This window comes from Pistacia vera, unplaced genomic scaffold (genome assembly GCF_008641045.1).
Source record: "Pistacia vera cultivar Batoury unplaced genomic scaffold, PisVer_v2 Contig240, whole genome shotgun sequence".
NCBI lineage: Eukaryota > Viridiplantae > Streptophyta > Magnoliopsida > Sapindales > Anacardiaceae > Pistacia > Pistacia vera.
In genome coordinates, this window is record NW_022196047.1 from 588,942 (window position 1) to 615,659 (window position 26,718).

The following is a 26,718-nucleotide window of genomic DNA, read 5'->3' on the forward strand; positions in this document are numbered from 1 at the left end:
GGAAGAGGTGTCCCCCTGAACTTGGGGGAGCCCCTCAGCGCCCTGGTTGGTTTGCTCAGGTTCTGGTTGACGGGCCATTTGTTGCTGTAGGATAGAGAGGTTGGAGATTCTCCTGATGAAGGATGAACACTAAATCAGCTCTCTTTCTAGCGCCAAACTGTTGATGCGTGATTTTGACACCAACGAAACGCACGTGTGAAATGTTGATTTGGCCCCAAAAGACACACGTGACTGGTTTGGAAAATGACACTAAATGCAGTCAGAAAGGAGTTTTAAAGTGGTTCGGATGCTAAGGAAGCAAATCCTACGTCCACTGATGTTTTTATTAATGATAAGGGTCAGGTCGCTTTAGACGACTGACTTTACACTGATGATATAAGGTATCCAAGACTGTCTATTCTAGAGAGAGAGAGAGAGAGAGAGTTTTGTCAAGAGTAAAATGTGCGAATCCCCTTAATGAGAGAGGAGCTCTCATTTTATAGTGGGATGCCTTGAGGTAATGATCACTGAATCTGTAGGTTGGTGGGATGATCCATGCAAATCCTTTTTTTAGAGTAATTCACGTGATTTGCTGTAGGGATTGGACATGCAGGATCATCACAACTCCTTGCTGGCCTGATGTGCACCCATTATTCTGATGGAAGCAAGCTGTGGGGTGCAACCATGATCACACGATGCAGCTGCACCAGAATAGCAGTAGACTCTTCCCGAGGTCTGACCTTTCCCACTTAACTGGGCGCCACGTCAGCCCTATGTTCCCAGGCATAACAGTAATTAACCTTTGCTTCATCTAATTGCTTGTAGATTATTGATTTAGTTTCATCGTAAGAAGATGAATTAACGTGATTGTACAACCAATAACTTCGTAAACAAGAAAAACTTTAATTTTATGCGTTGCGCCTAGGGGTGCAGTCGAACCGAGTAGCTCGTGAGCTACTCGGATTAGACTCATGACGAGCTCGAACTCGACTCGTCGGGGAATGAGTAGTTCACAAGTTTGAGCTCAACTTCAAGCTCGTGAAAACTGTTGAGCTTTTCGGGCTCGAGTCAAACTGTTCGTGAGCTGTTCGAAGAACTCATTTCGTCATTCGAGCAGGAGAGCTCGTGAGATCGAGCTGTATTAACATTTTCCCTAAAGTTTGATCAAGTCACTCATTCGGCCAAAAACAAAGGCATTCAGCTATTCACGTTTGCCAAAACACAGCGCAAGATCTGAGACCACCATTGTCTAGCCTTCATCCAGCCTTCATTCAGCTACTACCAACCAGCGACCAACTTCAGCTACTACCGTCCACTATCGTCTTCCCTTCTTCACTTCCCTGCTGCCACAAGGTACATTTTCCTGCTTCTTGACACCCAAAGTTGTCTCTTGCCGTGAGTCTCATTCTTTAAACTTGTTTAAGTTGATTACAAATTTCTTTGTTTTCCTCTCATCGTGGGTTTATGTTGACTTTGCTGTATACTTGGAAATTGGAAGCTGGGTGATATGAGTTGCGTTAATTTTTGGAAGTTTGCAGAGAATTTGTTATGTGTTTGATGAAATGCCTCTAAGAGAAGAGTTTTGATGGGATTTTGATAACTTTTAACAAGTCTGTGAATTGCTTCTAGTTTAGTTTGCGGCTATATGGAGATTTAATTGAAATAATATAATAAGATAAAACGATGAGAAAAGGTTTTAACTTGTCGGTGGAGGCAGACATTTTTCCATTCAATTTCTGCAAGTTTCCAATGAATAATTTAGGGTGATGAAGAGGGTAAACTCAGAAATGATTAGTGGTCAAAATTTTTATTCTGTCGGTGGAAATTCTATTAATCCTTTCACATTTCAAGTTAAGGAAAACTACAACCAGTTAATACTGAGGTAGAAGATCCAACAAAGTTTTATCTTTATCTGATTAGTTATTGCTAATGTCAGCAGTTGAGTTCAGTTCAGTGTACCCAGATGGAAGTCATTTTTAATATACACTACAAGCCTTAGCTTTCACTGACGTCAACTCTTTTGCTCACAGTTGCCAGTTCCTAGATATTCTTAATCACATTTGCCAATTAGTTATTGCTAATATCACATGTTTGTTCAGCTACTGCCTAAAATAAAACTGTTTTTGCTGTCAAGGCAGGTCTAGATGTCATAAAACAATACATGGAATATTTTCCTCGTTAACTTTGCTGCTTTTCTTTATTAAATTGTTGAAATTTAGTCTGTGTGATTTTGGATTTGAAGGACATGATTGATTTTTAGAACATCTATTACAGAACCTTGTACTGATTTAACTGTTTGTGTTTTTCAATCTTATCTGAAGATGAATGAATTGATGCAATCACTTGTTACATATTTCACTCTGTTTCTTCTATTATCATATGAGAAGTGATTGATTAATCTTTAATAGTAATTAAAATTAGTAAAACCTGCGAGACACATTTACAATCATTAGTCATTTTTTAATTAGTTCCACGATATTTCCTTTAAATTCGAGCTTTTTATATATTGTGCAAGCAGATAATCAGTCATCAGGATCACGATGGCAACACGTACATAATCGTCGCAAGCCTCAGTCCAGTGTCGCTGCTGCTGTGGTCTATGAAGCAGGTGAGCTAAAACCTGGAATAACATGAAACAATTGTATCCAAGCAATACATTCTGAAGAAGGCTTCCTGTGACAATTTAGTGGTAAATTATGTTCCAAGAGTAAATATGTAAATGTTAAAACAGTGTGGTTTATGTATCTGAAAGACAATTATTGAGCATAAAGAAATTATGAAAACATTGTATACATGTAGCATGCTTTCCAGCATATACAAACATTGTATATATATTAGCACTACAAAGCATCAAAGTATATAATCTACTGAACTTTATTGAGATATGCATTAATTAATTATACATTGTTATGCTAGTTGAATAATTAAACAAACTTCCAATGCAATAAATGAAAAAAAAAAAAAAATCTAAATAGGGATTGATAATAAATGGTTACAAACCATAGTTTTCCTCCCAGCTGCAACACCCCATCTCATTGAAGAGATTACTATCAAAATATGCTATACATATATCAAGCACCCATTTATCAAAATATGCTAAAAATTGGTATGTATGTTGTAACGTGGAAATGAGCAGTCACCCATTTATCACGCTACAATAGTCCTCTAAGTGATAACTTGGACCAATCACTTAACCTCTGTCTACATTCTTTTCTTAATATTGATATAGGTCCATGTATGTTATTGTTGTTATATTTTATATCGGATCATATAAGGTCCTAAGTCTTGAGCTTATAAGGTCAGCTAAATATTATTAGCTAATATTTCGGGGAATTGATAAACGTGACGCCTAATATATGAAATTGATATATAAATACAGTTATACAATAAATTAGTATATACACACAATTATATGATATGTTATGTTCTATATAATATATAGAAATCCTTAAAACTTATCCTTTAAAACCGATTTCAATGTAAAAGCATTTTTTGTTTCAGTTAAAGGCATAAAAAGCAGTTTTCCCACTAGCTGAAATATCGTGGCAAAAACAAAACCTCCATGGACGTCGCTTGTTTTTTTCCCTTTCTCCCATATTTGTGATTTATGTGATAACGTGTATTCCATGGATTGATCACACCATTAAGCCTCCACAAGTTTTCTATGTTAACACCTAGCTAACTGATGGAGAGAGAATTGCTCAAGAAGTAAACAAGGCCAGTCACTGCAGCGAACATGGAGCACTCCACCAATCTCAGTGTAACTTGTTTTTCTTCTTCATTATTAAGAAACGAAGTTTTGGCCTGCGAAATGCAGGAGAGTTTGAAGCTAGGTTTGAAGAGTGTTGATGCGTGATTTTTACACCAAGGAAACGCACGTGTGAAATGCTGAGCTGGCCCAGAAGACACACGTGAATATAAGGAAATATAAGAGTAAATGCAATGGGGACAACTTTTAAAGTGGTTCGGATGCTAAGGTAGCAAGTCCTACATCCACTGATGTTTATATTAATGATAAGGGTCAAGTCGCGTTAGCGGACTGACTTACAAATGATAGTACAAGAGAGAGAGAGCTATATTATAGAGAGAGAGTAGCTAACCAAGAGTAAAAATGAGCAAATCCCTTGATTAGGAGAGGAGCTCTCTATTTATAGTGGGATACATTGAGCTAATGATTACTGAATCTGTGAGTTAGTGGGATTAAGTGTACAAATCTTCTTTATGTTACATTGCCCACCTTCTAGAGTGATTTACGCGATTTGGAGCAGGGATTGGACACGTGGGATCACCACAGCTTCTGGCTGGTTTGGCGTGCACCTACTATTCTGACAGAAGCAGGCTACCCCTTTCCTCACGTGACTCGGCTATGGGTGTACCCATGCTTTGACTTTTGCACGCTGACTGGACCTTACGTCAGCCCTATATTTTTCAGGCATAACAGAAGTCCCCTAGTTTTTAAGGTTTAAGGATCGAACCTTGGAAACTATAAGTCATGCCGCGATTGGATGATTTCTGAAAATTCTGGTGATTTCGACCTGTTTGAAAGTAGGTCGGGGTAGCACTTTTTGCGAACATGACCTCGCATGGTCATCACTTATTAAAGACGGGCGACCTGACTTCGTCAGGCGTTATCCGTTGTACTTTAGGTATGGGAGCATTTAATGAATCATTCTCTGTGCTGACAGACGTGTCCTGTGCGTGATAAGTGCCAGCCAGGCGCATTAAATACGTTGTATGCTGACACGGTACCACTTTATCAAAACATTAAATCTGTGACATGCTAAAACGACAACCCTTATCACAGCATTAAATGCAGATTGGGGCGCAATTAATGCTAAGAGAGAGCGTGAGTGTCGTCGCTTGAGTTTTTCAACAGAAAAGATGAAGATTTGATTTTTGTTTAATCGTGACGCTTACTCTTCCTTACTGATCTGCGACATGTGGTCGTGATCAACGGTGAGAAAATTTACCACCCAAACGTCGTTTTGATTCCGAGAAAAACAAGCATCGTTTCATGCACTACAAAAACTCAGATCCTTCTCAGGCAATGTCACCACACTCGTCTTTTTCACAGAGAGCAAGAGATTTTCGCAAGCTTGGAACCTTTGCCTTCTAAACCAGCGTTTTTCCGATATTTGAAGCAGAAGCTATTTTCGTACTCCGAGAGGTAAGAATCATTCTCTGTTTTTGCTTTCTTATTCTCCATAGTTGGTAAATGGCGTTAGTCTTTCGATAACTCATTGGAGACGTGATGCTCATGTCGGGTTCGAGCCATGAATGGCAGTTCGAATCATGCTGTTAGGGTTTTCTCTAGGTTTTAGGGAGTTTGTTTCCTTCCATGTTATCGTACAGAACTGCGTACGATGGCTAAATGACCCTCCTACTTGTCGCTTTTGCAGACTAGCAGAATGGACCCCTCAACGACCAGATCCGAGGAAGGAATCGGTTCGTCCTCGTAGGGTGCTCCAAGTGTCACTCCTGAGGTCTACTTGGTACTCACCAGGGAAGAGCTCGAGAAAGTGACAAAGCAGTATGGTGTCAACATGGGAGTTTTCCGCGATAGGACCTACTCATCGCGATACCCGTCAAGTGGGATGGTCACGATCTCCGAGGAGATCTTCAAGGGTGGGGGGTTGATCCCCTTCACCCTTTTGTCAGGTCGATCCTGGATCATTTCGGGATAGCACCAATGCAACTCACTCCGAACGCGTATGTCATTGCTGTTGTCATGTACATCACGTGTCGTGAGAACGGGATAGGTGAGCTAACCGCGGTGGAGCTCGGCTGCTCGTATTACTTGAAAAAGAGCAAGGACAAGGATTCTTATTACTTGTCCAAGCGACCTACTACAGAAGCGGGGATACACAGTTACCCAAGCAATGCGAGGGCCTATGAAACGAAGTTTTTCTTCTTTCGTTATGACGGCCATTGCAGCTTTCAGGACCCGAGTAGGTTCTTTTCCCTTGGCGAATTTATAAAATTTGAAGTGCATCCTTTTCCTAACGACCTGTTTCTTTCTGGCAGTTAACAACTCGACCGACTTAGGGCTACTCTTTGATCCAGACAGGATTGTAGCTTTCGGCTTCCTACTCGAAGCTAGTTGCGACCTGAAGAAGCTCGTGACGACCGCGAATCTGCGAAAATATGGTTTCTTCAATGCAAGAGCGTCCTTAGAGCCCCCATTGCATAAGTCTTGCTAACTGGGTCTTTTCTGGTCGTGCAATGAATTATTTTTGCTAACGATGCTCCCATGCAGCGACCATGCCTCTGAAGGAGTCAGAGCCGCCGCGACGAAGGCAATTCAATTTTTTACGAGGAAGGACCGCCAAGGCGGCTGATGCTGCTCCTATCGTTACCCCGGCTGAAGGCGCCACATCGGGCCCCCCGGTACGACTTGCTGGAACTTCTCAAGATCAACTTCGGAGGACGTACCAATCTGACTTGCGAAGGCTTCCCAGCCATCAGCTGTTTACCCAAGACTAAAGTCAACGGCTCAGCAAGCTAAGAAGAAGAGAAGGCAAATTCAAGTCAAAGAGTCAGAGATCGAATCCGAGGGTGATCAACCTGGGACGTCACAGCCAGACATCGGGAGGAAGTCAGGTAAGGAACCGACAGGCGACACCACCCTTGCTGAAAGCACGAAGAAGGAAACTTCAGTGTTGGACTCGCTGGGGAACCTGTCGGAGTACTTGTAGCCGATAGTCTACACTTTGCTGGAGTGCGGACTCTCGGAATCATTCGAGCAGTTCGTAGGTTCTAGCGACACGGACCTGATGTGCACATCGCTCCAGCACTTGAGCAAGGTAAACGAATTGTCCTTGACAAGGACTTTCCCTTAGTTTATCAATAAACTAACTTGCTATTTTTCTTGTTCGCAGGCCCTACTTTCCATGCAACTGTCCCTGGAGAAGGTTCGGCTGGGAGCTGCAAAGGGGGAGGTCCCACTGAAGGAAGAGAACACACAGCTCAAGCGAGGCTTGGAAGCCACCGAAGCAGAAAGAAACCTATCCTCTGAGTCGGTGAACTGGTACCTGAGCAAAAGGGACGCTGCTCTTCGCACGGTGGACTTCTATAAAATCGAACTCGAGAAGCATGGGGAGGAAATAAAAGAGCTTCAAAGGACCATAGCCAGACTCTCCAGGGAGGTCGGAGAGAAGGACCAGGAGCTCAAAGCGACCTCTCTGCAGGCTTGGCGAGCAGAACAAGAGAGGGATGCCTTCGATAAGCAAAGGCAAGCTCTTAAGGCCGAGCTCCAAGCAAGTCAGGGAAAAGTTGCTTCCCTGACCGAAGAGATGTAGAATCAGGCAGCGGAGGTCGAGGAGAAGGCTGTCGAATGGGCAATCGAGTCTATCTACGCCTTGCGTTCGAAGAATCCACGCATTGATATGTTCGACCTCCCAGAGGACTGGCCAAAGACTCTCATGTCCATGGGGCGGTAGGATGATGAAGCGGCGACCACCCAAAAATCTAAACAGACAGAGGGTTCGGGACATGCCTCAGAGAAGCCCCCAGCTGACCAACCTTAGAATGATGAGGTCGGTCCTCAAGGAGTCAGTTTAGGGCTAACAGTTGTACCGTTTTGCCTGTTGTACTCTTCGCATTAATGAAATACATTTTGCTTTTACAATTTATGTTCGCTTTATTATACATGAGTTTACATTCTGTCTACAATATTGGAACAAGTCTATGCGAACATGATAACACATTTATACGAACAAGATTACATGCGAAGACTATTACAAGTGAACAGAATAATACGTTACAAGGAAATAATTTACAAAGATCAAAAATTAATTTACGAGGAAAACTAAGTTCAGAATTACTGATAGTAAGGTCGAAGATGCTCAGTATTCCAAGCTCGGGGTACTTTGGAACCATTCAGCCTTTTGAGATGATAAGTCCCCGGTCTTATCACCTTGCCAATGCGGTATGGACCTTCCCAGCTCGGTCCTAACACTCTCATACTTGGTTCCCTAGCACCGAGAAGAACTTCCTTTAATACAAGGTCGCCGACCTGGAAGTCTCTTCGTCTGACCTTAGAATCAAAGAACCTTTTCTCGCGTTGCTTGTAGGATACTATCCTTAGTGAAGCCTTGCTGCGATGTTCTTCAACAAGGTCTAGACTCGCTCGAATAAGTGTTTCGTTGTCAGCTTCATTGTACAAGTCCCTCCGTAGCGAACCAATTCCTACCTCCACAGGGATCATCGCTTCGCAATCGTGTGCTAGCAAAAAAGGGGTTTCTGAGGTAGAGGTTCTCGAAGTTGTCTTGTACGCCCATAAGACTTCTAGGAGGTCGTCAGCCCAATTCCCTTTGGCCTTGCCAAGTTTGGCTTTTAGAGTGTGCTTGATGGTCTTGTTGACAGCTTCAACTAGACCATTTGCTTGCGGTCTTGCGACTGAAATGAATTTTTTATGGATGCCCAGCTCGTCGCAAAACTGTTTGAACTCCTCGTTGTTGAACTATTTTCTGTTATCTGAGATGAGGGTATGAGGAATTCCGTAGCGGCACACAATATTCTTGAAAACGAAGTCTTTGAGTTTCTTGGTCATGATCACGGCTAGCGGTTCAGTTTCCACCCATTTGGTGAAGTAATCTACCGCGACCACGACATATTTGACTCCCCCTTTACGGACTGGCATGGGACCGATGAAATCGATTCCCCACATAGAAAATGGCCAAGGGCTAGTCATTGTTATCAGTTTGTGGGAAGGAGCTCGCGGTATGCTCGCGAACCGTTGACACTTGTCACACCTCTTAACAAAGTTGTAAGTGTCTTCTTGGATTCGGGGCCAATAGTACCCTTAACGAACAACCTTGTTTGCAAGAGATCATGCAGCGGTGTGATTACCACAAATCCCTTCATGTATTTCCCTCATGATGTAATCCGCTTCTTTGCTGGTTACATATTGGAGGAGAGGGGCGCTAAACCGTCGCCTGTACAGCTGGTCCCCGATGAGGGTGTAATGAGCAGATCTTGTTCGCAGAACCTTGCCTCGACCATGTCGTCAGGCAAGGTCCCATCCTTGAGGTATCAAAAAATAGAGGTCATCCAGGAATCTGATTCTATTACATTCATGACATGTTCGATCGAGCTAATACTAGGGGCCTCGCTGAAACGAACAGGAATGCTATCCGGTGCTTTTGAGTCCAACGATGAGGCTATCCTTGCCAGGGCGTCCGCCACAGAGTTGCTATCTCTGGGAATCTAAGTGATCATGAAATGCTTGAACGGCTCAAGTGCGGCCTTAGCTTTCTTCAGATAGTGGATCATATTTTCTTCCTTGGCTTGATACTCTCCTAAAATCTGGTTAACGACCAACATGGAGTCGCTGTGGATGCTAATCGTGGTTGCACCTATTTCTCTAGCTAACCACAATCCAGTGAGCAAAGCTTCATACTCGGCCTCATTGTTGGTTGCCTTCAAGCCGAACCGGAGAATGCCGTGAACGCGAGCCCCTTCAGGACTCAAAAGAAGAAAACCTACACCAGCCCTCTTTCTGTTCGATGACCAATCAATGTAAAGTCTCCAGGTTGATAGATTCTGAGCAGTTTCCTAGATGGCTTCGCTAGGCTGTTGCTCCAACTCACTTGGAAGATAGGAGAATTCTGAAATGAAGTCAGCAACAGCCTGCCCTTTGATAGTCGATCTTGGCTTGTACTTCAGATCAAACTGACTCAATTCCATTGCCCATTTAAGCAATTTACCTGATGCCTCTGGCTTTTGGAGGACCTGCCTAAGCGGGTTATTAGTCATTACATGGATAGTATGGGCGTGGACGTAAGGTAGCAGCTTTCTGGAAGCGATCAGCAGGGTATAGGCTAATTGTTCCATTTTCGGATACCGCATCTCGGCATCCAACAGACGCTTGCTCATGTAGAATACTGGCCATTTAACCTTTTCCTCTTCCCGAACTAAAGCTGCACTGACCGCGAACTGAGAGACGGATAGGTACAGGAGCAGGATCTCTTACAGAAGAGTCTTGGACAAGATAGGTGGCTTCCCGAGGTGTTCTTTTATACTTTGGAATGCCTGTTCGCACTCGGGAGTCCACTCGAACTTCTTATTGGCCTTTAGAACATTGAAGAACGGTAAACAGCAATCTGTTAGCCTCAATATGAAGCGACTTAACGCCGCTATTCGCCCATTAAGGCTCATGACTTGCTTTTTGCTGGTCGGGCTTTCCATATCGAGGAGAGCTTGAATTTTCTCGGGGTTGATTTCTATCCCCCGTTGGTTAACCATGTATCCTAGGAATTTTCCTGAGGATACTCCAAACGAACACTTGAGAGGATTCAGCTTCATTCTGTATAGTCGGAGGATATCAAACATCTCAGCAAGATGCACTATGTGATCTGAAGCGACATGGGATTTGACCAGCATGTCATCTACATAGACCTTCATTAACTTACCGATCTGGTCGAAGAATATCCGGTTAACCAATCGCTGGTAGGTCGCGCCAGTGCCAGCGTTCTTGAGGTTGAAGGGCATAACTCTGTAGCAGTACAGTCCCCGATCTGTAATAAAAGATGTATGCTCTTTGTCCGGCGTGTACATCGGAATTTGATTATATCCCGAGTATGTGTCCATAAAACTTAGCAGCTCGTGCCCCGAGGTGGCATCCATGAACTGGTCGATTTTAGGTAGGGGGAAGCTATCTTTAGGGTAGACTTTGTTGAGGTCACTGAAGTCGACACAGGTTCGCCATTTGTCATTGGGCTTCTTTACCAGAACCAGGTTGGCAACCCAGGTCGGGTAGAGTACTTCTCGGATGGACCCGTTTCGGAGGAGGTTATCCACCTCTAGCTTTAAGGCGGCATATCGCTCCGGATCCATCGCCCTTCTTTTTTGGCAAACTAGCTTGGCTTCGCTGTCAATATTCAGCACATGGCAGATGATATCGGGGCTGATCCCGATCATATCTACGTGCAACCAACCGAACACATCGATATTTTTCTTGAGGAAGCTAATCAACTCGGAGGCGAGCTGGAGGTTGAGATTGCTCCCAATGCTTGTAACTTCATATACTCCCTTCGTTTTTTTTTTTTTTTAATTGTCGTTTTAAGAGTTTTTAAAATTTTCAAAATTAAAGTCGTTCTGTCTTGTCTTTTCTGCACCTTCATCATGCCTTCTCTACTTTTTATCATGCCCTCTCTCTTTCCATTTCATCTTGTCATTTCTCTACTTTTTGCCTCTGTCTCTCTTTAATCTTTTATCTTATCTCATCTCTTCCCTTCTTCTCCTCTCTTCCTTAATTTCCATCGCCACTTCTTCTTTCTCTAATCTGTCTCTGCTTCCATCTTTTTTCTCTTTTTCTTGTCTTCCTTCTCTATGTTTCTCTCTCCACTTATTTGAAGCACCCTGTCGTCTTCAATCTCCACCTTCACTTCCTCTTTCTTGAGCCCTGGAAGATCAGCCTTGAACTCGTGAGCTTTTGGGGTTTCCTTCTAGTCCACACGGGTGTTAACAAAAGCTGAAGTTTCTTGAGGGAGTTGAAAGGAGAGTGACGATACAGATGATGGGAAAGGAAAGTCCTTGAATGAGTTACAAACGGTGCGGAAAGAGAGTATATCTATGCGTGTGGCAAGGCGTTTAGCGATGGCGTTGAGAAGAAGTGCGGAGAGAGTGGACTAGTCTGGTTGAGTGGTATCCATGGGAGAAAAAGGAGAAAATGGGCGTTTGTGGCAGTTGCATAGTAGATTTGAGTTTAGAAATTTGTGATGTTTTTTTTCTTATCAAAATCAATTTGTGATGTTGTTGCATTATTGTCAAATTTGTGATGTTGTTGCATTATTGTGTTCCGCAAATTGAGGTTTTGTAAATACATTAGGCTGTAAATGTAGTGGAGATTATGAGTCGTAAAGTTTCGAATGAAGAACTAGAACAAATGAGAATATGGATGCCTTTATCATGTAAGTGGCTTTTTTGTCATCAACTTCATTCGTAGCTTCTAATGTTGGAAGAACATTTAAATCAATTTTCCCAAGTACACCTCTACTTTTACATTGTTCGTCCATGGTGACTGACCGAACAGAATCAAAGAGAACAGAAACGAGTGAGGGACGAAAAAATTAAAGAACTGGAGCAGCGTAAAAAAAAAAAAAAACAGATGAAGTTGGTGGGAGAAACAAATACAATAAGACAAAATTGTTAAAAATGTTATTTAAATAAGCGGGAAAGTTTCCCACTTTCAAAGTCTCTCACCTGTAAAATCAGGAAAAAAAGTTGGTGGGAGAGAGAATTTTTTTTTATTAAAACCTGTGCCCACACCTAAAACGTCAATTAAAAAAAAACGAAGGGAGTAATTTTTTAAAAATAAATAAATGAAAATTAAAAAGATTGTTAGCATGTGTTGCCAAACTGGTGGTGGTGCGTAGACCTGGCAAAACGGGCGGGTGGGCCGGGTACGGGTCGGGTCTCGCGGGTACGGGTCTCACAGGTACGGGCTCAAAACGGGTCGATTTAAACGGGCCTAATATTTTGGACCCACACCCTACCCTATACGGGTATGGGTGGACCTGCGGGTGCCCGTACTGTTCACACCAGTTTTTGATTTTTGCAATTACACCCCCAAATCTTCCTAAAATCTTCATTTTTGAGCAAAATTTGTGACCAACCAAACAGAAAAAAGAAACCCACGTTTTCTCCCAAGTTTTCTCACTAGCCAAACAGAAACCCAGAACCTAACAAAGAAAAAGATTAAAAAACTTTATTGATTTCCTTTCATTCCTCATCAACCAAATAAACCCACATAAAAAAATTTGAAAAAAGAAAAAATTTACAGAAGAGAAGCAACAGTTTGAGAATGAATTGACTCTGCAAACAAGCAAAATTGAACAAATCTGAGTATCCTCTTTTACTGTTTAGTTTTTGAAACTTCTACCGCAGATTCTCCACTCTTTAGTCTTCATCCCAACCAAAACCTAACTTTGACTTTAATCACCTCCACTTCCACTCCCTATGTCCCACATACCACCTGCTGCCCCTGCCTCATCACTGATCACTGCCCCTGCCTCATCACTAATCACTACCACGAATATCAACTTCTAAGTTCCGCCTCTCTCTTCAAAAATATAATACAAGAGACTTACAAAAATACACCTCAGATTATACACAACTATCGAAGATGTCTGAAGGTAAAAGAATGGAGCCAGAGAAGAGGAAACTGGGGCAAAACGACGACTGCGAATCTGGGTCACAAAAAAAGGCGTGAGAAGTTAACAGAGAAGGGACGACTGTGACAGAGGAGAAGCGAAATGAAGACAGCAGAAATGGCGACGATGAGTTTGAGAGGAGAAGCGGCGACGATGAGTTTGAGAGAGTTAGGGATTTTGTGATTTGGGGCAAAAACATGGCCAAACCCCAATTTTGAATTTAGGGTATCCCTGTAAAATGAAAAGGGTAAAAACAAATGGGTGCCCGCGGGCACCCGTGGGTGTACCCGTTTAACCCATTAGAAAACGGGTTGGGCCGAGTATAGGTAGAAGAAAAACAGGTCTAATATTAAAGACTCACACCCTATATTTTTTACCTGGGTTTAGGGTCAATCTGCGGATCCAGATCTATTTTGCTAGGTCTAGTGGTGCGTCTGGTGATACCACCAGGATCATAATGATTGGCTTGAGATGATCTATCTTCTTCTCTTGTGAAAGATCTGGAATTTGTCATGACGTTTGGCCGTAAGAGATGAAAACAAATTTGGTCATCTAATGTGGCGAAACGTCGTGCCGAACAACATTAGATATAAGACAGATTGGCTTGCATCGATCACTCTAACCCGTTGGTGGTCATCCGACAACTAATCAACAATTGTCCAATGACGTTTTAGCTAGTCTAGTGTGATATTTTATAGACTAAACTGACGTGACAGCTAACGTGATAAATCACATCACCATTTTAAAAATATTTAATATTTAATTAATTAAAATATTTTAATTAATCCATATAAAAAAATAAAAAATCTCCAATACCGTTTCTATTATTCAAACCCTAACCTTCCATGGTTATTTCTCATCCGTCATCTTCTTCCTCTCTTCTCTTCTCTTCTCCTCCTCTTCCTTTCTTATCTATTTTCTTCTCTCTCCTCTTCCTCCTTTCTTCTCCATCTCTACCTTATTTCTCATTCTCTTTCTCCATCTTCCTCTAATTGCACTTGGGCAGTGGCTGAATCTTGCCACCACTGCCCAGATCCGATGTTTGGCCACCATGGCCGATCTGGTGGTTGGCTCAAATTTTTTATTTCTTCAGTTTATTATTAATTTTTCTTAAAAATTAGATTTGGTTAATTTGGAGACTGAAGGGTTGTAAGGGCATCTCCAACCCACGCCAAATTGGCACAAAAAACACCAATTTGGCGTGGGTTGGTACTCCAACCCACGCCAAACACTGCGCCATTTTGGCGTAGTGCTACAGTGTCGCGCCAAGTTTGGCGCGGCACAGCAAAATGGCGCAGCACTGTAACACAATAAAAAAATATATATTTTTTTTAATTTTGGTTTTTTTTGTTTTTTTTAATTTTGTTAAGTTAATTTGAATATTAAATTTTACACCAAAAATCACACCAAATTTAAGTATTTGTATTTAATTTAATTTGATTATTATTTATAATAATAAATTTATAATAATGATATAATTTAAAAAATAATGAAAAATTAAAAATAGAACTTTATTCAATGCAAATATTAAACTATAATAACTCAAAATAAAAATTAACACTAATTTAAAAATACTAAAATTAAAAGAAAATACAACATAAACTAAAATAACAATTTAATATTTCGGTATATTAGTTCTGGATCCAGTAAGATTATCAAAATATTGAAAAGAACTAGAGTTATTTTAAGATCCTTGACCTTGTTGTTGAGCTCTTTTTTGCATAATTCTTAATTACTTATTTTGAAAAAACTCACGTAGGCTTGGATCGGTTATAGAATTCAAATCCTTTGCCTCATTTTTTTTTTTTTGTATTATTTTATTAGATGTAATGTTTTCTATAATGTTTTTCTATATTAATATAATGTTTATTTGATTAAATAAATACTTAATTTTATAATTAGTATAATTTAAAATAATTATTATTAATAAAAATATCATTCTCAATATTTAATTAATATATACAAAATAATGAGTGAAATGATTAATTGTTGATTATTACAATAAAAGAAAAATAAGAATATTTAAAAGAATATTCTAAAGAATATTCTTTTTGGTGTAATATTTGGTGTTGTGGGTTGGAGATGGATAGTATTTTGCACTAAAATTTGCACCAATTTGGTGCAAAATTGCACCAAATTGGTGCAATGGGTTGGAGATGGTCTAATTAATTATGTTTTGCAATGTATTTTTGATTGAGAGTAAGAAAAAAAAAAAAAAAAAACAGAAAAAAAAACTAAGATGTCAGAAGAGAGGAAGACAAGGGATTGGTGGTTGGCCGCACCTTGGCACCGGGTGGCCTGGTGGCTGGCGAAATCGTGGCCACATGTGGTGGCAGTGCCGCGGAGGCACGGGATTGGTGGTTGGCCGCACCTCGGCAGTGCCTCGTGAATAGTGGCGGCGCGGTTGCGAGTGGTGGTGGAAGAGGATAGACAGCGGTGGTGCGGTTGAGATTGGGAAACAAATAAGAAAGGAAGAGGAGGAGAATAGAAGAGAAGGGAAGGATGAGAACAGATTTTTAATTTAGTATAATCAAATTTAGGTTAATTGAAATATTTTAATTAATAAATATTTAAAAAAGTGGTGAAGTGGCAGTTTAAGACGTTTTGTAAGTTGTCTATTTTATAAGCAGCTTGAAAATTAATCAATTTCAAAAGTGGTTTATGAAACACTTTTGTTGCTGATGCTTAAGTTATGGCAATCCTAAGCGCACTGTTATGCAATTTGTATTCTATTTTCTCGTATATTTTTTATTCTCACTTCAATATTTTTTAGAAGGCCAAAATTTGCTGATTTCATCTTTTCTATTTTCTCAAGTTTCATCTCCTTCCTAGTACATAACAGTAAAAGATGTAGCACGAGTATGTGTTAATTCGAGCACTATCTGCGGCTAATCGTTTAACCTCACAAATTCTCTTTACTGCTTAACGTGTAAATATATTTACTTTTCAGATAACGGGAATATATGGATACTTGAGGGTAATTCCCACTTTCCCCAATCCAAAACGACAAAGCCAGGTTAAATTTTTATTTACCACCTTTATTTTCATGTTCATAACAAGTATTTTAAGTACACAAGGAGAACCACTACATAAATATTTAAACATCGATAAACTAAACCCAAATTGGCATAGTCATCAATGCATGTTCTCAAGGATTATATATATATATATATATAGGTGGTAATCACAGGGACTGCGCCATCCCTGGATGCCTCTTCTAATGTGGATGATTTCCCCCACCGATACCCTGACCATGTCCATGACCCTGATCACGTCCTCCGCCGTGACCATGTTTATTATCACCATGACCATGGTCCCCTTGGTTCCCTCCACCCTGACCGCGCTGGCCTCCAGGAGGTCCCCCTACATGCCCGCCACCAAGGCCATGCTGGCCTCCAGGAGGTCCCCCTGCATGCCCTTCGCCATGACCTTGCTGGCCTCCAGGAGGTCCCCCTGCATGCCCTTCGCCATGACCTTGCTGGCCTCCAGGAGGTCCCCCTGCATGCCCTCCGCCATGACCGTGCTCATCCCCGTGGCCCTGGTTATGCCCTCCAGGCCCTTGGTTCTGAGGTCCTTGGTGAGACATTTTTCCTTGCTAGTGTTTTTCTTTTTTAAAATATTGGTTGGAAGGAAGAAGATGAATATAATGTTATGTTAATCAAAGGCGTTTATATAGATGAGCAGACAGTCGGCCATATAAGCCACGTTACCTAGAGTCGGAATGTTAGGTTTAAGATATTTAAAGCATGTTGCCGTGTAACAGCACATGGCTCTTTACTTTTCTCTCTCAGGATACCATCAAAGTTTCTGGATAATGATTCAATTACTGGATAAGGTTTGAAAATCAGTTTCAGTTCACCATGAAATATTATTTCATTTTTATATTTACTCTCAAATCGTATGGGTTGATGTATGGCGCCTGGTATGTTTGATATATACAGTTTTTTGTTTTTGGAAATAAAGAATATAAATCTCATGAAAATGCATTGTATAAAATGAGTTGAAATGTTTACAAAAACAGTTTTTGGATGTAATCTGTGAATCAAAAAATGATTATAACCGTTTTCATAATTTTTAATTTGAAACCATTTTTAAATACCATATTTTCGAATATTTAAAATATAACAATATACATAGAATTACCTCTTACCCAAAAAAAAAAATATATATATATAACAATACAATACAATACAATTCAGTAAATTAAATTATACTAATTTTTGGACCACAAATCAAACAAGCCCTATACATAATTCAAATAAAGAGTAATATTATCCCATTAACATTTGCTCGTGATATAATCTTTGGATATTTCTATCATTGTTATAAAGCAATAAACCATGGACGAATCTAACGTTTTACGGTTGTAAACATTGCTCGTGAAATGTGCCCTTCAAATAATAGTTTATTGTGCCATCCATTCATATTATTATAATTTACTATTTAAAAGAAAGTTTTTCAAGTCTAATATAAATCAATGAACAGTTATATCAAATTTCTTTTGCCCCTTTTACGGAACAAGTAAAGGATTACCACATGTTTTCTGATTTCTATCTCTTTTGTAGGTAAAGTAAACACCATGGGGCCGATTTCTTTTTCGATGTTTGCTAGTTACATAAACTATTTCAAGTAGTGTCGGCAAGATTTGTATAATTTTCCGTTCACACCTAATTAATCCTAAAATAATGTATTACAATTCTTATAATAATAATAATGATGTACTATCCAAATTTCCTTAAGGGAAAAATGATACAATCCTAATTGATATGTTAAATTTTAAACTATTGTTACTAAATTCTCAAAGTTAAAAAATAATGTTCTAAATAATAATAATATTAACAAGGAAGGACAATTCAATAAAAACTACTATGATAATATTTTATTCATTCCAACCAATCATATTAATTATTCATACTCACCAATCTAACCAAACATATATATTAAGATAACATTTACCTAATAATCTTCAAGATAATCTAATTCAGTGATAATTCTATCTTTTTAGTAATTAAAAATTCTCGGAACTAAACGCTACGAAAGTAGTTACGAATATAGATTTTGCTTGTTTTTCAGTTATATTTCACATAATAATTTTGTTGTTATTGTTATTTTTAAACCATAAATTCTTGATTTTTATATATTCCTAAGATCTAAGAACTAGGGTTTATATAGTTAGAGGTATTTTATATGAATATCTAGGGTTTGTGTTCTTAGAAATATACATTGATGATTTTTATCAATTTTGTTGTGATATAAAATTTTAATATTATTAAGCTTGATTTTTTTTTTTCCATAAAATAGAAAAAATGTATGCCAGATTTGGGTTTTTGTATGTGCTGTTCATACTATGTAGTTGCTGATGGGTGCATGATAATGATGTGAAAGAACATTTTCAAGCATGTTTGTGATGCTTCATTTTAATTTCAGTTTTCAGTTTCTTATGTGTTGTTCAGTTATGTGATAGCTGATGGGTTCATGAAAATGATGTAATAGATTAAATAAATTCTCCATATGTATGTTGTTGATGGTTTTTAATTTATGCTCTACACGTTTGACTAGGTTTAATGCATGTCAAATCCCTATTTGTATTAAGTTTAGGTTCTAATTATTTTATTTAAAGTGGATCGGTTCAATGATTAAAAAATTCAGTTTGTGGATTGATTTAATTGTGTTTTTTTTTTTTTTTTTTTTTTATATGGATGTATAGATATTTGGTGATATTAATTCTACCGAACTTTGAATGCAATTTTTTATATATAGGATTAGTAATTGTGTCTTTTTAAATTGTACCTTTAGATAATTCAAGTTTTATTTATTTTGATTAAAGTGCATAGGTTCAATGATGACAAAATTGATTTAACTGTGTTTTTAAATGGTTATATAGATTATTTGTGATACAAATTTCAGTTATGTTTATTGTAATTAAGTTTTAATGTAACTTTTATATAAACAATAAGCTAATGTTTTATACTGAGTACTTTTTTAATTGATGGTGGAATTCTTTGGCCAGCAAAAAATGGTACCAGAATTCTCCCCTAAACAGTATACAAGAAGGCAGTTATTTTGGCAATGTGAAGAGACTTACTGGTGATGGTGAGCTCCTGCCAAGAACAGAGTATGGTTTAAGATGTTTGCAACCACGGGATAAGGATTTGGTTAATATCAAAGATGATCATCATTTCTTCAAGATCCTTTCTAAGTGTGTGAGACAGAAGGTGCCAAGAGTGTTCATTCTCATTGAAGTTTTGCCATTGCAAGGTGATGAGGACGAAGATTTTGAGGTATTGTAGAGAAGAATGAATCGATGGACAAGCACAAAGAGATATATAGATCTTAGTCATCCTTGGTCAGATGATGAAAACACAAGCTTAAGCATGTGAGGAGGTTGATGCAAATGTGATTAAGTAGGAGTGAAGTAAAATAGGGCAAACTTTGAACACATACACATAATTCACTACTCGAACAGATCCAAGAAGGATTTAGACTTAATAATGACAGAGAAGGTAGATGACATTACAGACTCATTGCTCCAAGGTGGTTGGTTGTGAAACCTTTCAAATTTGGACACTAAATGATGACGCATTTGTGGTAAGGCAACTAAAAGTTCAAGTGTTTTATTAACTTGTTAGCCACCTGTGACAATAGATTTGGTTCCTTTACACAAGCTTTATAGAGCAAAGAGAGATGTTGCAAAGGAGGGGCTACATGGGGGTTTATGTGGATGAGATGGATTGAGTATGAGAGATGGTGAAAAATGTAATGCTTTTGTTTGTTGATTATGTTTTGGTAAAGGAATATATTATGTAACTATTTTTTTGCCAATTTCAAGAAGATTGTAATTCTTTGTGTTTATGATTGTGAAGATGGAATAGAAGCTTTGTGATGGGTATTGATAAAGATGAAGTATGTGTAATCAAACGAGCAGGTTTTAAAAGGCACAGTACTACTTGCAAACTTTTAAATTTTGTCCTATTTACAATGGTGTTTTAGTCTTTTTGTAAATTCCCCAGTCACCCAACATAATTCTACTTCTCTTAGTTTCTGCTACTGAAAATATAATAATAATAAATAAAGGTATAACTTCATCTAACCCTGTTTTAACTATTAAAACATTCATCTCAAATTTAGAATAAATTAAATAGTTTAAACTTTATCACTTAAGATTAACACATATCTTTAAAAATAACATATTACGTATAAGTTATTTGTTTAAACGATAGTTTATATTACTTAACAGAATTTCATTTAATAAGAATTTCAAATTTCATGATTATTCAATTCATTTCAAACTTAAAATGATATTTTAATTATTTTTTCCAAATCCGTCCTATTTAACATGAATTTAACTTGTAAAATTTGCTCAAAGTTTAACTAATTGTAACAATTGACAAACCCATAAGTACAAAATTATTATAAACAATACACGTAATAACTTAAGTTCAATGTCCAAAATTTAAAAATCTATAAACAAATTACAATTTTCAGCTTAGGTATTGTTTTTTATATTAAATTATAGTTATTTTATTATATTTTAATCTACTGTCATAAACAATTATATCAAAACGAGTATTGTGTCATAGACATTATCGTTTATAAACGTGTTAGTGGGTTGAGACATGTTTAATTAATTGTTTCCTAATGGAGTTGGTAGGGTGAGAACCCTCAGCCCAAACACGACAATTAATATAGGCACGAATATGACTGGCTCAACCTTTCTCGTTTAAAAACTGCAAGTATTGGGCTCTGTGCCTCTGTGGGTTGTTAAACATATAATAAAATTGGGCTTAGAAACAATAAATTACAAACAAGTAATATTATACACGGGCCAAAGCTTGGACTCCCTTGGGTCTAGCCCAAGCCCGAAATCAATCCTCGACCCATAGGTTTATTAGTCGATTTTCCGAGTAATTACCTTGCCCCGTAATCTTGGGACGGGCCAAGGTTTGGACTCCCGGGGTCTAGCCCAAGGACCAGTGTAGGTTGTGAAATGAATCAATCCCCGGCCCCCAGATTATTAGCCGAGTTTCCGAGTAATTACCTAGCCCTTAATCTTCGGCGCCCACCCACCCCCCCAAAAAAAAAAAAAAAAAAGTTATTTAACATCCTTAATTTATTACAAAGTATTTTTTAAAAGTAATTAGAAAAGCTTACAATTTTATGTGAATTATAACTTGATATATCTTTTACAAAATTCATACCCTGTTCAACTATCTTTTGGTTTTGAAAATTATTTCCATTGTGCAATAATATGATTAGCATATAAAAATTAGGGTTTTAATATAGAAGTGTTGTTAGAAGTATATGGTAAAGATAAAGAATTTAAGAAAACATGTCATTTTATTGTCTATTTTTTTTTTTTTTTTCAAATTATTGTATTTTTGAAAAAAAAAAATTTTATGGGAAACTATATTACACATAAAATTACATTAATACCCTCAATAAGTTAAAGTTACGCTTTTAAACCGTGAAGAAGTGTCTTCTCATTATTTTATCCAATATAAATGCCTATAACTATAATTTCATGATAAAAGTGTTATCTGATAATAGTCTATTTAACATTTATTATAAAAAAAAAAAAAAAAAAAAACTAAAATTGATTTCTTAGTCCAAGTTGGGCCATAGAACCATTCAAAAACAAATTAAAGAATTAACTTATAGGATTTATTCTCCTAATTAACCGCATTACCTGACCTGATCGTAGCACAGCAAGAATTAATCCTCCTTAAACCATGCAAAAATTTAGGAATAAGAAAAATAGGCCATGGGTTTCGGTTCATTTAATTTCAATCACGCCCATCACGGCTATATTGCATGTCATCGCTCATTTTATTCATCCGATGTCACATGCGCTGAGAATCTATCACATGCAACCATTAAGAATGGTCCAGCTATCAAGTGTCGGCAAAATCAGAATATTTCCTTTTTTTTTTTTTTTTTTTTTTTTTTGTTATTGAACTTAGGCGAAGTAAAAGTTAAATTAAACCCGGAGTAACATAATTCCCTTAATAAAAAGTTAACCCATTATAGAGAGCGCAAATATTATAACACTACTATGAATAGCCCCCAAAACAAGTATTGAAGATATTTAACTCAATATTACAAAAGAAAATTCTATGAGCTCAACTGTATAATATAAGCCAATCATTGAACAAAATTGCTGTCTTCTAAAGATTACATGAACAAGCCAACTAATATTTCCCAATATTCCTATTGGAAAGAACATGTGATGTGAATATCCTAGTTTAAAAGCATTGATTTGAATTTACCATTCAACTTTGTCCTCATACGAGAAAATGTGTACTTAAAATCATCTCCATCTGCAAAACCAATAGCAGGATCCTTTCCCTCCCTAATAATCCTCCTAATTCCCTCTGTTCTCTCAAGAATTCCCTTAATTGCTAAATCAAATGCATCTTCCACACTCTCTAATTTGACTTTGGATCTGCATAATTACTCTTGAATCAGCTTACAACCTCTCTCTTAATGCTAACACTCATCCCTGGAACTCCAAGCAATGTCTCATAATCATCATTTTCCAATCTTTAACATCTCTCACTGGCAATACAAAGATATGTTGTTATAATCTTTGGTAAATGCCATAAATATTGAGCATAAGCAGTACCCGGATGGAAAAAAACTGGAATCAACCACCAAAATCGCATCAAAATTGATCTCCTGGTGTATGAATCCCCTTGAGGCTGCAAACAGAACACTGAGCTTTGAAACACCTTCATCACGTTAACAGGGTTGTTGCATTTCACCATAATTACATATCTATCAATTTACATAAACTTCCTGAAGCTGACTTGGTCTATAATCTTTCCCCTATGGAACCTTGAAGATCGCTTGGACCTCCAGCAAACGAGAACAAGTACCGCCTTTTTTGCCTTCGCATTTTGTCTTGCCATGAATAATTTCACCTTCTGATGAAGGATGGAAGCATGTTGGATATGGTATGGCAAAGTCATTGTTCCAAGAACTCGCTTCAATCGACAACATTGTCATGTTATAGATTCAGGCAAGAACCTAAACTTGCTACCCCAATCAGTTTCATTATCAGTTTGTCTCCTGAAATCCCAAGAAATCCTTCCCACAACAAAGAAATGATCTCTACCCCACATTTTTTTCCACTCTTCTCCTCTCTTCCCCACTTGAGTAAATCATGCAGAAAGTCTCTCAGTGATGTGCTAGCACCGGCAAACAGATACTACTGATATAAAGTCCGCATAAAAGGGCACATAAATCTGATGCAAGTGAAGAATCATTCGTTAAACACTTGTAATTCTTCATCTTATTGTGAAAATAACCTCTAACAAGAACTGGTTAGTCAAATACCAACTATCATTTAACAAAACCATTTCATGATTCTGATTCGAGGGCCAGACCGAGGTTGCTCAAGTATGGACACATATTTTTCTCGGTCCTGGTGTGAGCAAATGGCAATTCTGGAAAAGGCTTCATTGAAGCGGCTGGGAAATTATGCACATAAATATAGCGACCCAAACAAGGATCTGAATCATTTTTATTGAAGACAAAAACAGTGGTTGTGGGGCAGTGGAGAAAATAGGATCACTGGAATTTGAAGATTGAGTGCTTATGGGATTTCATAATTGTTGACTAAGGAAGTGTCCCCATTATTGCTACCCAGTTAAAGCTGAATATCAAAGCAAAGTAAGACCAAACTAAGACAAGGGAGAAGAATCACACACCCCAGTTGCTGATTACACAACTTTCCAGTCTAGGGCTTCTCCATATGGAAGAGAGAACAAGAAGACGAGCATGAAACTGGTGTTGAGCTGAGCCTTTTGTCTTGCTTCAAACTCCAGAAATCGGAGCTCATAAAAAGGATGATGAACTCAAGGCATGGCACAAATTAGAGCTGAGAGCTCCATAACCATTAGATAAATGGAAATTTTTTTGGTTTGGATTTGTGCCAGAAGTTTGAGAAACGGAGCAAACGTCCGTTACTTTGTTGGGAAATTAAAAACAAAAGCGAATAAACTGGGACACCCTAGGTGAAAAAGGAATAGTTTTATTTAGAGCTGGGCATTTGAGATCGGGCTCAAAGCCTAGCATCAAAATCCAGTCTTAGGATCTGTCCTAGGAGATCTAGTCCCAAAACGGGACCAGGCCTAAGGAGGAGGGCCCTCGTCCAAGGCTTGGGCCGGGGCCCAAATTTTTTTTTTTTGTATTTTATCCTTTTAGTCCCTTGTAAAATCACATTAAACCCCTTAAATAAGTATAAATTAAAGGGTTAAAATGAAATTTTATAAAATTTATTTTAAAAAAAAAATTAACCTTTTATAACCGTTGGCTGCCAACGGTCATAGCAGAGCAGCTAACGGTTATAATTATAAGTTTTTTTTTTCATTTTCCCCCCCACAACTACACTATAAATAACCTTAAAACCTTTCATTTTTTTCACACCAATCAATCTCTCATTCTTTCATTCTCTCAATCTCTCTACTCTAAATCTCCAATTAATTTCTCATTCAATTTATATTTATAATTTATTTATATTATTCAAATTTTTTTCTATTTTTCAATATCATCATAATTTCATATTATTATTTAATTTCTTTTCATTTTAATTATTTATTATTTTATCATAAATTTATAATGTCTTCCCCAAATGAGTTTTACGTTCCATCCACCGAAGAAATTGAAGCCTTCAATCCATTTTCACAATTTCCTTCAGAGGAAGCAGCTGCAATTCCACAACCACATTCGATCGGGACGAGGTATAGCCAAATACATGCGAGTTGCGAGTCAACGGGCACGGACATAGCCCAACCCCCCGACCATCAAAGAGGGTCGTGTCCGATGTCTGGCGATACTTCACCAAATCAAAACTGCCAAAGACAAATGGGGAGGGGGAAGAATCATGTGGGATATGTAATTTATGTGGAACCATTATTGGCGTTGAGAAGGGGACTTCGACGATGCAATAACACGTAGAGAAGAAGCATCCCCAAATAAATGCATCTTCAAGCGGATCAGGTAGACAAATTCAAACTCAACTTAATTTTAATCCACAATCTTCAACTCTCTTAACATGACAATACAATACACATATTACACGAGAGGAAATAGCAAGATATATAGTTGCTACGGACTCTCCCATTTGTTTATCTGAAAATCCTTTTTTTGTTAATGTGNAGTACTACTTGCAAACTTTTAAATTTTGTCCTATTTACAATGGTGTTTTAGTCTTTTTGTAAATTTTCCCCAGTCACCCAACATAATTTACCAACTTCTCTTAGTTTCTGCTACTGAAAAATAATAATAATAATAAATAAAGGTGTCCTAACTTGCATAAAAAAGTATAACCCAGGAGCTCCCGGCGTTTCCCTCACATTTAAACTCATCTAACATGTTTATAACTATTAAAACATCATCTCAAATTTAGAATAAATTAAATAGTTATAAACTTTATCACTTAAGTAATTTAACACATATCATTTAAAAGATAAACATATTACGTATAAGTTTATATTGCTTAAACGATAAGTTTATATTACTTAAAGCAAATTCTCATTTAATAAAGAATTTCAAATTTCATGATTATTCAATTCATTTCAAACTTGAAATGATATTTTAATTAATTTTTCCCATAATCCGTCCTATTTAACATGAATTTAACTTGTAATAATTTGCTCAAAGTTTAACTAAATTGTAACAACAATTGACAAACACATAAGTACAAAATTATTATAAACACAATAAACGTAATAAACTTAAGTTCAATGTCCAAAATTTAAAAATCTATAAACAAATTACAATTTTCAGCTTAGGTATTGTTTTTTATATTAAAATTATAGTTTTTATTTTATTAATTATGTCATAAACAAATTATATCAGAAACGAGTAATTGTGTCATAGACGATTAATCGTGTTATAAACGTGTTAGTGGGTTGAGACATCTCGTTTAATTAATTGTTTCCCTAATTGAGTTGGTAGGGTGAGAACCCTCAGCCCAAACACGACATGATTAATATATGGCACGAATATGACTGGCATCAACCTTTACTCGTTTAAAAACTGCAAGTATTGGGCTCTGTGCCTCTGTGGGTGGGGTTAAACTATAAATAAAATTGGGCTTAGAAACAATAAATTACAAACAAGTAATATATATACACAGGGCCAAAGCTTGGACTCCCTTGGGTCTAGCCCAAGCACCGAAATCAATCCTCAGCCCATAGGTTTATTAGTCGAGTTTCCGAGTAATTACCTTGCCCCGTAATCTTGGGCACGGGGCCAAGGTTTGGACTCCCTTGGGTCTAGCCCAAGGACCAGGTTAGGTTGTGAAATGAATCAATCCCCGGCCCCCAGATTATTAGCCGAGTTTCCGAGTAATTACCTAGCCCGTAATCTTCGGCGCCCACCCACCCCACAACCAAAAAAAAAAAATATATATATATATATATGTATATATTTAACATCCTTAATTTATTACAAAATATTTTTTAAAAGTAATTAGAAAAGCTTACAATTTTATGTGAATTATAACTTGATATATCTTATTACAAAAATTCATACCACTGTTCAACTATCTTTTGGTTTTGAAAATTATTTCCATTGTGCA

At 37.8% G+C, this 26,718-nt stretch overlaps 1 protein-coding gene and 1 pseudogene across 1 annotated transcript; both read right to left on the reverse strand.

Annotated features, from left to right (window-relative positions):
* Positions 1-16,350: 16,350 nt before the first annotated feature.
* LOC116131720 (glycine-rich protein DOT1-like) lies at positions 16,351-16,719 on the reverse strand. The gene has a single exon (XM_031417383.1). The coding sequence runs from the start codon at positions 16,717-16,719 to the stop codon at positions 16,351-16,353; it is 369 nt and encodes a 122-aa protein (XP_031273243.1).
* A 5,651-nt stretch (positions 16,720-22,370) lies between these two features.
* Positions 22,371-23,594, reverse strand: LOC116131721 (annotated as a pseudogene).
* Between the last annotated feature and the right edge of the window lie 3,124 nt (positions 23,595-26,718).